This window comes from Pan paniscus, chromosome 15 (assembly GCF_029289425.2).
Source record: "Pan paniscus chromosome 15, NHGRI_mPanPan1-v2.0_pri, whole genome shotgun sequence".
NCBI classification, from domain to species: Eukaryota; Metazoa; Chordata; class Mammalia; order Primates; family Hominidae; genus Pan; species Pan paniscus.
The window spans coordinates 66,706,960-66,724,357 of NC_073264.2; the positions used below are offsets into that span (position 1 = coordinate 66,706,960).

At 35.3% G+C, this 17,398-nt stretch overlaps 1 protein-coding gene across 13 annotated transcripts in view; it reads left to right on the plus strand.

The window, feature by feature from the left end:
- Window positions 1-17,398, plus strand: part of FUT8 (fucosyltransferase 8) — a 395,429-nt gene that overhangs the window by 261,781 nt on the left and 116,250 nt on the right. For all 13 annotated transcript variants that reach the window (XM_063596244.1, XM_063596245.1, XM_063596242.1 and 10 more), the window contains 2 exons: window positions 11,819-11,934; window positions 12,052-12,214. In XM_063596244.1, the coding sequence (XP_063452314.1) occupies window positions 11,819-11,934; window positions 12,052-12,214 (279 nt within the window). The remainder of the gene's footprint in view (window positions 1-11,818; window positions 11,935-12,051; window positions 12,215-17,398) is intronic.

Here is a 17,398-nt window from a genome sequence, read left to right on the forward strand (position 1 = left end):
ACCTAAGTAATGAGATAGACAGCAACAAAATAAGTAATAATAATAACTCCACTGACAGCACTAGACAGGTCATCAAGACAGAAAGTCAACAAAGAAACAATGGATTTAAACTCTACCCTGGAACAAATGAACTTAACAGATATTTATAGAACATTCTACCCAACAACCACAGAGTATACATTCTATTCATCAGCGCATGGAACTTTCTCCAAGGTAGACCATTTGATAGGCCACAAAACAAGTCTCAATAAATTTAAGAAAACTGAAATTATATCAAGTACTCTCTTAGACCACAGTGGGATAAAACTGGAAATCAACTCCAAAGGAACCTTTAAAACCATGCAAATATATGGAAATTAAATAACCTGCTCCTGAATGATCATTGGGTCAACAATGAAATCAAACGGAAACTAAAAAATTCCTCAAACTGAACAATAATAGTGATACAACCTATCAAAACCTCTGGGATACAGCAAAGGCAGTGCAAAGAGGAAAGTTCTTAGCCTTAAATGCCTACATCAAAAAGTCTGAAAGAGCACAAGTAGACAATCTAAGGTCACACCTCAAGGAACTAGAGAAACAAGAACAAGAACAAACCAGACCCAAACCCAACAGAAGAAGGGAAATGACCAAGATTAGAGCAGAACTAAATGAAATTGAAACAAAAACAATACAAAAGATAAATGAAGTATATATAACTTCTTAATCCCACTTTCCTTCCTCACTTTCCAGAGGAATTTTTATTCTGAGTGTTGTGCATACCTCCTGTCCACATTTTTATTCTTATATTATGTAAATAAGTGTGCATGAAAGCATGTTTTTATATCTTTTTAAAATTTGTAAGAATGTATCATCCTACATATATGTATGTGTTGCAACTTTTTTCACTCAACATTGTGAAATTCATGTAAGATTATTCATGATTGATACTTGTAGGTATACTATGTTCATTTTAACTGTAGATTAAATTACCGTATATGAATAACCACAATTTACTATTTATTCTCTATTAATGGACATCTAGTGTCTCCTTGTGGACATGTGCTAAAATTTCTTTAGGGTAATCTTAGAAGGATACATTCTGAGTCTTATTATATGTGCATTTTCAACTTTGGAGCAATTCAGCAATATTTTCTAAACAAATTATTCTAATATTACGTTCCTACCTTTAATGTATATGGGCTACCTTTAATGTATGTTATGGGCTTAATTGCTTCCCCCACCCATCCAGATTCATATGTTGAAGGCCTAAACCCCAGTCCCTCAGATGTGATTGTATTTGGAGATAGTCCCTTTAAAGAGATGATTAAGTTAAAACCAGGTCATTAAGGTGGACCCTAATCCAATGTGATGGTGTCCTTATAAGAAGGGGTAATTTGGGCAAACAAAAGAGGGGAGGCTTGCAGACAGAGGAAAGACATGTTGAGGATACAGTTGAGAAGAGGCAGACTTCTGCAACCCAATGAGTGAGTCCTCAGAAGAAACCAAACCTGCTGATGCCTTAATCATGGACTCCTAGCCTCCAGGACTGTGATAAAATAAATTTCTGTTGTTTAAGCCACCCATTTTATGGTATTCTGTTATGGCAGCCCTTAAAAACTAATTAATATGTGAGATTTCCAGTTTCTCTGCATCCTTATCTCACTCAATATCACACTTTTTAATTGTCGCCATTTTAATAGAGGAGAGAGTATCTCTGTTTCAATTTAAATATCCTGGTTACCAAAAATGCTGATCATTTCTCAGGATTACTGATGAATAAAGTCCTCTTCTATGAATTGCTAGTTCATATACTTTGTACATTTTTCTATTACATTGCCTTGCCTTTTTCTTACAGATTTGAAGGAGTTCTTTATAAAATCTATATAATAATCCTACATTAATTATATATTTTCCATTCTCTTCTCTCCACCTGTGACTTGTCTATTAATTTTATTGCACAAAAATTGTTAGTTTTTTTTTTTTTTGAGATGGAGTCTCGCTCTGTCGCCCAGGCTGGAGTGCAGTGGTGCGATCTCAGCTTAATGCAACCTCCGCCTCCCAGGTTCAAGTGATTCTCCTGCCTCAGCCTCCCGAGTAGTTGGGACTACAGGCGCCTGCCACCAACCCTGGCTAATTTTTTTTTTTGTATTTTTAGTAGAGACAGGGTTTCACTGTGTTAGCCAAGATGGTCTCGATCTCTTGACCTCATGATCCACCTGCCTCAGCCTCCCGAAGTGCTGGGATTACAGGCATAAGCCACTGTGCCCTGCCCCAAAATTTTTAAGTTTTAAGGCAGCCAGATTTATTAGTCTTTCTTTTTATGGTTTGGGCTTTTTAAAAAAAAACTTATTTAAGAAATTCTTTTCTCTCCCAAGATCATGAAGAATGCAAAATTTCTTCTAAAATTTTTAAGTTTTGTTTGTAAGATTGTTTGAATTTTCTGTGAAACCATCTCTTATTGAATTATTTTTCCTTTCCATGTTAATTTAGAATGATACCTGTGTCATATGCTAAGATCTCTTTCTAGGTGCTTTATTCTGTTCCATTAGTCTTATCTGGCTTTGTGCCTATACCACACTGTTTCCATTAGTAAAACTTTGTTTTGTTTTCTGATGGGGGGAAATCCTATTTTTTTTCTTATTTTGCAAAATAAACTAGCTTATTTTGGAGATTTTGCTTTTTCATAAGTATTTTAGGATCACTTTGCTAAATTTAATTAAAAAATCCTTTTGGAATTTTTATTAGAATTGTATTTAATTTATAGATCAATTTGGGAAACAACTACTTCTTCAGAAAATTTATAATTTTTTAATGTATGAGGTATGTTGCTCTTTGTTAGATTTATTCCTTGAAAGATTATGATTCTGCTGTTACTGTTGTAAATGTGATATTTTAAAAAACACATTTAGTAATTTGTGGTTGTTGTTGTATAGAGACTTTAATTTCTGTACATTGATATTGTATATAGTGATGTTCCTGAACTTTATTAGTACGATTTGTAGATTATCTTGGATTTTCTGTATTAAAGTTTATATTATCTGAATAACATTTGTTTCTTCATTTTCTACACTTGTAAGTCTTACTTCTTTATCTTATTACCTCAGCTAAGGCCTTCAGTACAGTGATGAATAGAAGCATAGATGGCAGGCCTGTATTCTATTGTTCTTAGCTTTAAAAGGAATGCTACTGATGAGTTGATCCATAGAATGTGATATTTATTATGAATTTCTAATATTCCTTACTGAATTAAAGAGTTTACCTTCCATTCATTCTTTCTTGTTAAGGTGTTTATAATGAATAAGTATTAAAATTTATCTAATGATTTTTTGTTTCCATTGAGATTGTAATTTTATTTTGTTTTAATTTGTTAATGTAATCAATTTAAATTAATAGTTTTTCTAATCGTAAACCAATGTAGTATTCTTAGGATAAAGTTGAGATAGTCATGTATTTTTAAATATACTGCTGTATTTACTAATGGATCATTTGGGAGTTTGAAAATAAGCTTATATTTGAATTAGTCTTTAATTTGTTTGTTATCCTTGTCTACTTCTATATCAATCTTATACTAATCTCAGGAATGGAATTTTAGAATTTCCTCTCTTTTTATATTTCCTAGATTTTGATTCGATGTTTTATGAATATTTGTAAAACTCATATAAAAATGCTAGAACCTGGCCAGGCACGGTAGCTCATGCCTGTAATCCCAGCACTTTGGGAGGCTGAAGTGGGCAGATCATGAGGTCAGGAGATCGAGACCATTACTGGCCAACATGGTGAAACCCCGTCTCTACGAAAAATACAAAAAAATTAGCTGGGTGTGGCGGCGCATGCCTGTAATCCCAGCTACTTGGGAAGCTGAGGCAGGAGAATCACTTGAACCCGGGAGGCGGAGGTTGCAGTGAGCCGAGATTGTGCCACTGCACTCCAGCCTGGCAACAAAGCTAGACTCCGTCTCAAAAAAAAAAAAAAAAATGCTTGAATCTAAAGTTTCAAAAAATTCAATAGATTTTTGACCACTGAAAATTTTTATATATTATTGAGTTCATTTTGTAGTTTAATTCCTCTAGAAAGTATGTTTTTTATGTTTTTAAAGCAAGTGCCTGAAAATATTCATAGTAATTTTTGATATGTTTTAAAATTCCTTATCTGTTTGTGATTCTCTTTCCTTTCCTAATATTGTTTATTTGTGCCTACGTTCTTTTTCTTAATTAAGATCTTTATTCTTTCCAATGTTCATGGCATAATTGTTGAAAGTATTTAAGAAAGGCAACCTGTTTTACATGAATTATTAAGTGCATTTTTGATGGGAAAAGTTTAATTTCTCAGACAGCCGTGTAATCATTTCATTTAGGCTACAACTCACTAGTTTTTCATATTCTGATTGCAAAGCAGTAATTTACTGGTTTTCATATTATGTTTTAATGCATTGAATTCCTTTAGAGTGGGGCTAATGTTTGGGTATTAGAATGGTACCTTTTTGTTTGAATAAAGATTTTCATCAAATTTTTATTTGGGAGAATAATTTTTGAAATACATATCAAATCTCAGAAAAACTTAACATGTAGGCATCCTTAAAGGCTTTTAAAATAGGAATGAGGATCATCTACAGGAAACCCTAGTGATTAGCTGTTTCATGTTTTGTGATGTCAGATGTAAGCAGTGAACCAGGCCAGCCTATATAGCTATTGCTGCAGCTGCACAGTCCAGCTTTCTTGGATTTACCTAATAACTAATGATGTCTAATGTCTTTTAGTGTGCTTAATTCGCCTTTTTGTCTTTTTTGTTCAAACATTTATTTAAATCTTTTTGCTTATGAGGTTTTTTCTTTTTTTTCCTGATGATTTGATACTTTATGTAGTCTGGATACAAGTCCTTTAACAGATGTAGGATTTAGAAATATTTTTTTGGCCAGGCGCAGTGGCTCATGTCTGTAATCTCAGCACTTTGGGAAGCCAAGGCGGGTGGATCACCTGAGGTCAGGAGTTGAAGACCAGCCTGGCCAACATGGCAAAACCCCGTCTCTACTAAAAATATAAAAATTAGCCAGGTGTGGTGGTGCGCTCCTGTAGTCCCAGCTACTTGGGAGGCTGAGGTGGAAGAATCACTTGAACCCGAGAGGTGGAGGTTGCAGTGAGCCAGGATCGCGCCACTGCACTCCAGCCTGGGTGACAGAGTGAGACTCTGTCTCAAAAAAAAAAAAAAAAAATTTTCCCCTAGTCTGTGGGTTATCTTTTCATTCTCTTAACTGTGTCTTTCTAAAAGAAGAGCTTTTAATTTTAGTGAAATCCAGTTTATCAATTTTTTCTTTTGTGGATCACACCTTTCTGTCATAGCTAAGATAACTTTGCTGAACTGAGGGTCAGAAAGGTATATTTCTTGTTTTCCTCTTGTTGTGAAAACTGTCTGCTAAATAATCTTTGTGACTTTATTTAAAAAATAAATTGAGTGTCCATTTATGTGTGGGCCTATTCCTGGACTATTTTCTGTTTCATTATGCTCTTTGTCATCTGTCTTTATACTAGTACCTCACTGTCTTGATTATTGTATGTAGTTTTATAATAGGTCTTTAAAAACTTTTTTTAATTTTTTAAATTTTTGTTCATTCATTCATTCATTCATTCAATCAGTCATTCAAACACCAACTCAAGCCAGATACAATAGGTCTTAATATCAGATGGTATTTGCCTTTTAGTTTTATCTTTTTCTGATTTGTATTGAGTATTCTAGATGTTTGTGTTTCCATATGAATTTTATTACTGGCCTGACAATTTCTAAACAAATTCAGTGTTGTTTTATAATTTTAAATTTATAAGTCGTGCCCATCTTTTGCCAGATTGATACTTAATTTTTTTCATTTTTTATGCTATTGTAACTAATGTGGTTTAAAATATTAATTTCCAGTTGTTTTTTGCTAGAATATAGAAATGTAGAATATAGAAATATAGAATTGAATTTTGTATGTTGATGTTACATTCTGCAACCTTGTTAAACAACATCAGATTTTCAACATAGATTATCATGTTATGTGAACCGAGGATAGCTTTGCTTCTTTCATTCCAATTTGAATGCCTTTGTTTCTTTTTCTTGCCTTGGTCTACTGGCTAGAATTTCCAATATCGTGGTGAGTAGAAGTGGTGAGAGAGGACATCTTGTTTTGTTTCTGATATTAGGGGCAATATATTTATGCTTTCACCATTAACCTATGGTGTTAGCAGTAAGTTTTTAATAGATAATTGTTATCAGGTTGAGGAAATTTCCTTAATTTCCTAGTTTCTGACACTTTTTTTTTTTTTTTTTGAGACAAAGTTTCGCTCTTGTTGCCCTTGCTGGAGTGCAATGGCACAATCTCGGCTCACCACAGCCTCTGTCTCCCAGGTTCAAGCAATTCTCCTGCCTCAGCCTCCCAAGTAGCTGAGATTACAGGCATGCACCACCATGCCTGGCTAATTTTATATTTTTAGTAGAGACGGGGTTTCTCCATGTTGGTCAGGTTGGTCTCGAACTCCCAACCTCAGGTGATCCGCCTGCCTCGGCCCCCCAAAGTGCTGGGATTACAGGCGTGAGCCACTGCACCCAGCCATTTCTGACACTTTTTATCAGGAATTTACATTAGACTTTTGTTAAGTCCTTTTTCTGAGTGTATTCAGATAATGTGTTTTGTAAAATTTTGTTTAAAAAAAAATTTTGTCTATAGGAAGAATTACATTGATTTATTTTTTAATGCTAAGCCAATCTTGGATTTCTAGGATAAACCTTGATTAACCATGATTTACTATCTACATTACATATGGTTGGGTTTGGTTTGCTAAAATTTTTTATAATTTTTATATTGGTGTTCATGAGAGATACTGTTCTGTAATTTTTTTTCTTACTATATCTTTCTCTGGTTTGATATCCAGATAATACTAACTTTATAGAAAGAAGTAGTCCCTCTAGGTTTTTTTGCTCAGTGTGGTTACAATAGGGGTTGGCAAACTATGGCTCATGGGTCACATCCTACCAACCACCTCTTTTTTTCATGGCCAGCAAGCTAAGAATGATTTTCCATTTTTAAGTTGTTACATTTTAAGTGTCATATATATATATATATACACACACACACACACACACACACACACACACACACACACACATACACACACACCTAAGTAATAGCCTTGATTTTGCTTGTTGGCCTGTAAAACCGAAAATATTTATTAGGAAAAAGTCTGCCAGTTTAATTGATTTTCTTTTTTTTTTTTTTAAAGAACCAGATTTTAGTTTTCATTGGTTTTTATCTATTTTTCTTTTTCTCCATTTCATTGATCGTCTCTCTGATCTTTATTACTTCATTTCTTCCACTTAATTGGAGTTTCATTTGCTCTTTTTTTCTTTGTTTCTTAGGGTAGACGCTACAATATATAATCTGCAGTAAATCTCATTCTTTATATTTTTCATTTCAGACATTATAGTTTTCATCTGTAGTAGTTCAACTTGGGTATCTATTAAAATTTTTTCTTTCTTTCCTTTTTCTGAGATGGAGTCTCACTCTGCCACCCCGGCTGGAGTTCAAAGGCGTGATCTCGACTCACTGCAACCTCTGCCTCTTGGGTTCAAGCAGTTCTCCTGCCTCAGCTTCCTGAGTAGCTGGGATTACAGACGTCTGCCACCATGCCTGGCTAATTTTTGTATTTTTCATAGAGACAGTATTTCACCATGTTGGCCAGGCTGGTCTTGAATTCCTGACCTCAGGTGATCTGCCTGCCTCAGCCTCCCAAAGTGCTGGGATTACAGGCGTGAGCCACCGCACCTGGCCTATTAAAATTTTAACATCTTTTTTATATCTTCCCTGTCTCTAACTTTTGAACATATGAAATACAGTCATAATAACTGTTATTTCTATGGTGATTCTAACATCTGTGTCAGTTTTGAGTTGGTTTTGATAGATTGATTTCACTCTTCTTTATGGGTTGTCTTTTCTTGTTTTTTTTTTGCAAGCCTGGTAACTTTTGTGGATTCCAGACATGAATTTTACCTTGTTTGTTACTAGAAGGTCTTGTATAATTTACAAATATTCTTAAATTTTGTTCTGGGATGTAGTTATGTTATTTTAAAATAATTTGATCCTATTTTGTCTTTTAATAATTGTTAAGTGGGACCTAAGCAATGTTTGGTCTGGGGCACATATTCCTGCTATTGAGGCCAAATCCTTCTGAGCATTTTACCCAGCATCCCATGAATTACGGTTTTCTAGTTTGGCTGATAGGATCAGGAACTGTTTCTACCTAATCTGTATGAATGCCAGGTACTACTTCCTCTAATCCTTTTAGAGAGTTCTTTCCCCAGCCTGAGTAGTTCCTTATGTGTGTGTGCTGATGAGTACTCTGCTGATTCCAAAATGGTACCTTTGCAGATTTCTGGAGTTCTCTCTCCTCTACAGTTCTCTCTTATTCAAACTCTGTCTTGGTCTTTTTAGACTCTTAGCTCCATTTCTTCAACTCAGTGAATGTACTGGCTCCATCTGCATTTCCCCTCCATACACTGTGGTCTGGAAACTCTGAATGCAGTAAGCTGGGACAGTCACAGGGCTATCATCATTTGTTTTCCTTCTCTGGTGATCACTGCCCTTTGTTGCCTGATTGCAATTTTATTAGATCATTGTTTAATACATCTAACCTGGATTTTGAGTTGTTTCAGGCAGGATGGTAAATGTCTTGGCTAGAAGTGGAAGTCTTATATATCTGTATCTTTGGCATGGTGAATGTAAGAAAGCATTCTGTTTCCTAAGTATTCAGAAAAGAGACTGTTCGTGCATATTGACTCTTTTCTGGATGGAGTTTGGAAAGAATAGTTCTCCTGTATTTTTTTTTTTTTAGAGTGATTTTTCCAGTAATTTTCTTTTCCAGTTTTTTTTTTTTTTCACAGTTGGATTAGATTATTAGGCAATATGGATTACTAATTCCATTATGTTTTATTAGAATTAGATTGGAACTCTTTGTGGAAAGCTACTGAAAAGATCACATGCTATTTTTTTCATGGCTGTTTTGCCTCTGATGTTTATTCCACCAATATTTGAAGAAAGAGATAAAAAGGAGAACCTAGACATAATCTTTCTATTGTCTATTTTTCTATCACTAACATATGTTCTGAAAAAGGACATTCCTGTCCTATAGTATATTGCTGCCAAAATAAATCCCGAGAGATTGAAGTTTTATTCTATTTTCAAATTGTTTCCTAGAAACCAGCCACCTAATTCACAGAGATTAAGAGCCAAGTCTTAGAAACATAACTTTAAAAAACTATATACCAGGACATGCCTCATTTGTGAATGTATGCGTGCTCATAAATTGGGTAATTGTGCACCTAACTACTGTATTCATTTTTTATTATTCGCTTTGTGCTTATACAAATGAAGGCTTTTTCATTCATATTCTGTAGCCTTGGACACTCATGATTGGAGGATAGTTACTTTTTATGCTCCTGTTCAATGTTAATGCGTACAATTTTACAGGAAATTATAAAATGTCTCCAATTACTTTGGTATAGCTGTAACAATAGCTACTTTATTAAACATGTGTTCTGAAGTAGTGTAGGTAATTGACAGTTAATTTGGCTTTATCAGGTTATATAGAAAATGTTAGAGAAGCTATAAAAAACCTTTTGTATCAGAGTGTTTGCCTCAAAAGGCTATGTTGGCTGGGTGCCGTGGCTCATACCTGTAATTCCAGCACTTTGGGAGGTTGAGGTGGGCGGATCACTTGAGGCCAGGAGTTTTAGACCAGCCTGGCCAACCCAGTGAAACCCCGTCTCTACTAAAAATGTAAAAAAATTAGCCAGGGATGGTGGTACATGCCCGTAATCCCATCTGCTCAGGAGGCCGAGGCACGAGAATCATTTGAATCTGGGAGGCAGTGGTTGTGGCAAGCCAAGATCCCATCACTGTACTCCAGCCTGGGTGACAAATCGAGACTGTGTCAAAAAAAAAAAAAAAAAAAAAAAAAAAAGACTGTTGACATCTGAATTTAAGTTCTGCCAACTATAATTTAAAACTTAAGTTCCCTTAAACTGGTCATGATGGTAAGAATAGATAGCCCAGACTTTTTGAGACTACAGCTCATCTCTAAAATGACAAAGCTCAGATATAATAGTAGCCTTCATAAAATTTATTGCCAGACACTGCTAAGTACTTTTGCAGACATTTCCTCATTTAAATAGACTTTGAAAGAAAAATCAGCTATTTAATCTTTAGGACAATTTTGTAAAAGGATCAATATATGTACGTATTAATTTCCTATTGCTGCTTTGACAAATACCACAAACTTTATGGCTTAAAACAACATAAATTTATTCTCTTAAGAGTTTTGGAGGCCAAAGATCTGAAATGAGTTTCACTGGACTGAAACCAAGATGTCAGGAGGGCTGGATTCCCTAGAGAAGCTCTAGGAGAGCATCTGGGGTATTTTTGTTTGTTCGTTCGTTTGTTTGCCTTTTCCAGTTTCTAAAAATGAGTTCCTTGCTCATGGTTGCTTCTTCCATCTTCAAAGCTAACAGCCACATAACCTTTTCCTCTTCTGTAGTAAAATCTTCTTCTACCTTCCTCTTATGAAGACACTTGTTATTACAAAATGGCTCACCTAGATAATCCAATCTCAAAATCCTTAATTATATATTCAGAGTTTCTTTTGCCATAAAGAGTAATATTCACAGATTTCATGATTAGGTTATGGATATCTTTGGGAGACCTTTGTTTAGCCTACCACAAAATTGTATTATGTACATCAAAGTGGAGTACAGTATACTGCCATAAGTCACATAAAAACAAAACAGGAACAAGCACAGTTTGGAATTAAGTTGAACAGAGAGGTTGATAATATAAGTAAGAGATCTTGGATTGCTGTTCTGTGTTCCAACTTTTATATTATTGACTGATTGTTTTTGTTGCTGATAGAAATGAATAGAACAATGATCTTCAATTTTTTTTAAATTTTTTCGAGACAGGGTTTCACTCTGCTGCCTACACTAGAATGCAGTGACATGATCATAGTTCATTGTAATCTTGAACTATGGTTCAAGGATGGTTCAAGCCATCCTCCTACCTTAGCCTCCTGAGTAGCTGGGACTGCAGGCACACACCACCATGTGCCCAGCTAATGTTTTCATTTTTGTAATGATGGGGGATTGCTGTGTTGCCCAGGCTGGCCATGAACTCCTGGGCTCAAGTGATCCTCCTACCTGGCCCTCCCAAAGTGCTGGGATTATAGGCATGAGTGGCTACACCTGGCCCAATTTTTTTCTAATATGTTTTATCTTCTACTCTTGTCTTTCTGTTTTCTATATAAGACCAATGCTTAGTAGTCTAACGTCATGAATTGAAAGACAGATTTACATAGTCTGATATTATAATTAATTTAGAAATACATTATATTTGATGTTTGAGCATGTCCTTAGACACATGTTCAGATATGCTTCGTTATTCCCTTTAAGCCTTTTCTTTACTTTTTCCTTCACTTTTGTTACTCTCAATGCTAATGAATAATTGACTTCTTTGCCACTGATCATGGTACTCTGGGGATGAAAGATTTTTAGGAAACAGCTCTAGAGGTTTGTTAACTCCTAGAAGATCATAGATTTCTGAAGTAGATTAATATTTTCTATTTTTCGTTATTATCATTTCATTGTCCATTTCACTGGTTAATCCTATACCTTTGAAGAGAAAATTCCATTTGGTACTACTTTTGTGCTATATGGTTCAACAACTTATGGAGTTTACAGTATAAATGTTTTAGAAAGTGAGCTTGTATTTTGTTGCACAGTTTAAAAGCTAAATGTTTACATTATCTTCCCTAAACTACAGGATACCAGAAGGCCCTATTGATCAGGGGCCAGCTATAGGAAGAGTACGCGTTTTAGAAGAGCAGCTTGTTAAGGCCAAAGAACAGATTGAAAATTACAAGAAACAGACCAGAAATGGTAGGTGATTATACAGTGTTTTCCCCTCCTCAGTATATGGGCTTTAGCACAGATAATTGAAAGTTTCCTTTTATCAAAATGTTGGAAATGCTACAACTCTCTATTCTTTGACTACAGGTCTGGGGAAGGATCATGAAATCCTGAGGAGGAGGATTGAAAATGGAGCTAAAGAGCTCTGGTTTTTCCTACAGAGTGAATTGAAGAAATTAAAGAACTTAGAAGGAAATGAACTCCAAAGACATGCAGATGAATTTCTTTTGGATTTAGGACATCATGAAAGGTACTATTCTCCTTTCACATTTTATTTGGGCTTTAGAAAACATTATAATCTAAGAATGAGAAACAGACTTGTTAATCCATCTGTTGAGTGGTAAATATTAATAGCACCTACAATATTTAAGAGGCGAAGAGTACCTGAGGTCCCAAAGGATGGTAATTGCCAAGTGCAGTTCATCAACCAAAATATACCACCAGAAAGTATTAATTAAAATGTATTTCTAGAAATCTTTACATTCTAAATAAATTCTGAAGGTAGTGGTGCCAGCCAACAATACATTAAAATATCTTTCTATAAATGTTCTTTATATATAATCAGTATTTGAAGTGGAGTGTGCAGTTTTGCATTGCAGTACATTGGAACTCACAGTGAGTCCGATGGTTACATTTCTAATTCAAACATTAAAAACTTTAAAATAGCATTTTTTTAAGGATTTCTAATGAAAGGTTAACAGGATTTTTTTTTTTCTTTAAGTAAAAAGGAGCATTCTGTTCATTGTTATTTCATTAGTTGCTGGAAAGAGGTACCTGAGATCTGCCTGGTTAAATTTGTTTCTCCTATGCACACATTGCTAAATAATATGAAGTTTATCTTCCACAGAAAAGAAAACATTTTGGTGCTGTTGTATTCATGCAGAACAAAATGTATCTGAAAATCATTATAAATACAGTGAAACCTGTCTTTAGGCCTGTTATATTTAAAAGTCTATGTTCCCAGTAGGATTCTGATGGCAATTACTGTCTCATTAGTGAACAATAAAAGAAAAATTGTTGTATTAGCACAACCTACTACTGTGATGAGGAAAAGAATTACCCCATACAAGTAAGAGATTTCATATTTATTAACATCAGCAGCAATATTATAATGATTTTGAAAAATTGCTTGGTTGTTTTAGGTGAAATTATAAATAAAAATCTGTCTATTGGAATCATTTTAGCATTAATGAATCTACAGAAATATGATAGCATGGATTTCAAGGGGCAGTGAATTATTAGGCCACACATTGGACAGACTGTTTGATATATTTAGCCCAACTTGCAGTCAGGCCATACTTAGACCACTAAACCAAATGCTGACTAATTCTGTCATTAATATTTCTCTACCCTAAAGGTGATTCTAGGCACGAAGCTTCTCTTAAATGGAATTTTGTGCTTGTGTTCTTTGCTTATCACAGTTTTTAAGGCCAATTCGCATCTGAAGAGGATTTGACTTGGGTAGACTATGCTGTATGTAAAGGAGAATTTTGGCCACTGACTTCTGATGGAATGTTTAATTTTAAGATTTGAGTAATTGGGCTGGGCGTGGTGGCTCATGCCTGTAATCCCAGCACTTTGGGAGGCTAAGAGATCTCTTGAGGCTAGGAGTTTGAGACCAGCCTGGCCAACATGGTGAAACCCCGTCTCTACCAAAAATACAAAAATCAGCCAGGCATGGTGGCGCATGCCTGTGATCCCAGCTACTTGGGAGGCTGAGGCCCAAGAATCACTTGAACCTGGGAGGCAGAGGTTGTGGTGAGCAGAGATCATGCCACTGTACTCCAGCCTGGGCAACAGAGCAAGACTCTGTCTCAAAAAAAAAAGATTTGAGTAATCAAATAACTTGAGAATTTAATTTTCCAGTGTTTTTAAAAATTAATTCATATATATATGTATATATTTATTTATTTTTTTTTTAGATGTGGAGGTCTTTCTATGTTACCCAGGCCAGTCTTGAACTCCTGGTCTCCAGTGATCCTCCCTCGTCAGCCTCCTGTGTAGCTGGAATTATAGGCCTGGGCTACCATGTCCAGCTGAATTGAAATAATTCTTTAAGGAATTATTTTGTAAATAATAATATAATTTGTTTATATAACTTGCATATGTTTTGTGACCATATGTACAAATGAAAAGTGAATATAAGAAATGGGCCCCTGAGAAACTGATATAAATCAACTTTCCATTTTGTTGTTGTTGTTGTTGTTGAATTATGATTCCTTACAGTGCCATTTAGTATGTTAAATAATGGTAGTTCATTGAAAACAAAAATGGTAAGTAAAGGTACCCAAGTCAGTTTATTTTCCTGTCTTAAACAGAAATGACAATGAATCTGGGACATAACTTCATAGGGTAGTAATTTAACTCCAGGAAGCCAGATTAGAATGCAGTAATACAAATAATGAGCAAAACACAATCAAACATTAGAGAAATAACCCTTAAACTGACGGACGTACAAATAGAAAGGACTTTTATTATGTAGAATATACCCTTTTACTGACCATTTTCAAGATCCTTAAGTATAAGAATTAAAATCAAAACAAATTTTTATGTTTGCCTCTGGTAATTTTTATATGATACAAAAGTCCATTTTATTTTTACATTGGCTCAAATGATAGTGTATAGGTTTCTAGGTCTGTAGCTGGGACCATAGTCAGTGAGGCTGCCACTTGGGTATGGGCCTGCCTTCTTAAAAGAGCCCTCCTGAGTCTTGGGCTCTATTAGGGTTTTGCAGCCTTCTACCTGGGTTAGAAGATTATTAGCAGATTATTGAACTTGAGTAGTTCATTGTGGGAGCCCCTGATTTCACAGAGTGTGGGTACCCTGGCCACTTTGTACTTGCGATGGCATGTGAAGTGGGGTGTAGTATTATGGAACTGAGAGGTCTGGGCTAATTCTGGGTAGTTTGTGTCACTACCTAGTTGGTGTCCACAGAGATTTGGAGAATTATCTGATGTGGAAAATGCACACATTTGGTGTCAGAAGTGTTCTGTGGTGAAAAACAGATCATAATAGTAGTAGTAATACTAAGGGCTGCTAAAGTTGCTGGTTTTTGAGAACTACAACTACAGACTCCCTGTTTCTCTTTGTGAGTTCACCACCGATGCCTGTGTTGTTTCCTGGTAGAAATCACATTTCTCTGTAGGTTAGTGACCCCATCAGTGAGCTGTCGGGGGAAGACTCCTCCTTTGTTGCCCACTTGAAGCTGTTTCCTAGTAGTCAGGGCACCATGTTTCCTCTCCTGGAATCTGGCTCCTGTTGTTCATCACTTGCATTACCAGGCATTAAAATGCAGCCTGGGGGCCAAATATCGTAAGTTTGGTCTAAGATTCAACTCACCTGAGATTTTTAGCAAAATACTATTTATTTACCTGATTGGCCTTGATAGCTAATAACTAGTAGAGCCTAATCTCTGCCTGCAACCACAGTTGGGTAATCAACTGGTAGTAATTAGTAATATTCTTGGGCTTTTAGAAGCTTTTACAGGCTGTTTTAAGAATTTAGAGGTGTTGATGGTATAATAAATTTAGAGTAGCATATTAATTATTATCTGCTATATTGATATCAAGTTTTAGCATCACTAGATTTCTAAATGATGATTTCATTCTAGTGATTGCATATGACCATTCTTCCCAGTAATACAGTTAAATATACTTGTAGCTTTTGATATCATTGATCATGAATTGACCCTAGCCTACCTCTTTGCAGTAGAGAGAATTAAGCAGTTTAGAGTTAGTATTTTTGCCATTGTGGTTTTACTATTTATCTTGTATTGTAGGTTCAGTGCCTCGATTTATGGCAGTTTAGATGTGTACCTCAACCTCTAAGCATATCATGGAGTCTAACCTTTCAGGCTGATGCAGAGACATGTTTAACTTAATCACTGTTGCTCTGATTCTTTTTATCATCTTCATATTGCCAAATACCAGTTTATGAAAAGGGTACCAAAGCTGCTTCTTTCTGCTTTTAAAATTACCACATTTTTTTAAATTTATTCATTTATTTTATTATTATTTTTTACCAAGTTCTGTTTATGGTAATTTATAACAATTATAAAACTAAAGTACAGGAGATGAGCCATTTTTCAACTGTGTTGACTGAAACTATTGAAAAACAATCTGTTAAAGTAGCAATCTCATCTCCCTTACCTAGTTTGCATTTCTCATTATCAGTAATATATAGGGCAGCTGTGCTTAGACTAAATTGTGTTCTCCAAATAGTGAATGATACTTATGTTAATTATGCTGATTTGCTAATGTACAAAAAGACATTGTGGGGGATTATGTAACAAAGGAAATGACTGTGACTCAAGGGGTACACTGGGAAAGATTGATAGAATAGCTTACAGATTTTTTTTAAGTTTATGATCATAGTTGTTGTTGCCCAATAGCTTGTATTTTCATTCTCTTTGGAAGGTCCAAGAATTGATATTCCCACTCTTGAAAAGTTAAGTTTGGTGAACCTTCAAACCTTCTATTCTTTGTGTTTTATTTCATATACACAAAAACAGAGAGAGAGACAGAGAGAGGAAGGGAGGAAGGAAGATCTTACTAAGTTCTTTGAGATGTGATTTGATTGAGACTTATATTAAGCTGGGATGTGGATATTCTTTCTTGAATTTCGGATTTGTTTCAACAAAATGTTTTTGTATGATTGTCTTTCTTCTAAGGAATCCAAGCTTATTTTCAAGTGGTGCTAGAACATTCATCTTAATATTCATGTGCAAAGGGATACATTTCTTTATGAAGTCATCCTTATTCTGCTCATCACTTAGTCTCTATCAGCCAGATAATGATTCTTCATTGCCTGTAATGGAACAGTGTCTCCTAAAATAAAGTTTGCATTAGAAGAAGAATCTCCAGGTGGAAAAGGGTGTTTTTCATCTAGTAGTTCTAATTCTGTTTTGCTTCCTACAACCACACATCTTTTGGGTGTGATTTCCAAACTTAAGAATGATTTTAGATTAAAAATAATCACTTACTAAGGATTTCTTACATGCCAGTCACTATGATAAAGGTTCTGCATTCATTATGTTACTTTATCAGCACAGTTGTCCTACAAGGTATGCATTATTTGTTCCTGTTTTTTTGTTTGTTTGTTTGTTTGTTTTCTGAGACAGAGTCTCGCTCTGTTGCCAGGCTGGAGTGCAGTGGTGTGATCTCGGCTCACTGCAAGCTCTGCCTCCCGGATTCAAGCGATTCTCCTGCCTCAGCCTCCTGAGTATCTGGAACTACAGGCGCACGCCACCATGCCCAGCTGATTTTTGTATTTTTAGTAGAGACAGGGTTTCACTATGTTGGCCAGAATAGTTTCGATCTCTTGACCTTGTGATCTGCCCGCCTTGGCCTGTTTGTGCTAGGATGACAGGCGTGAGCCACCACGCCTGGCCTATTTGTTCCTCTTTTTTTTTATTTAAGATGGAGTTTTGCTCTTG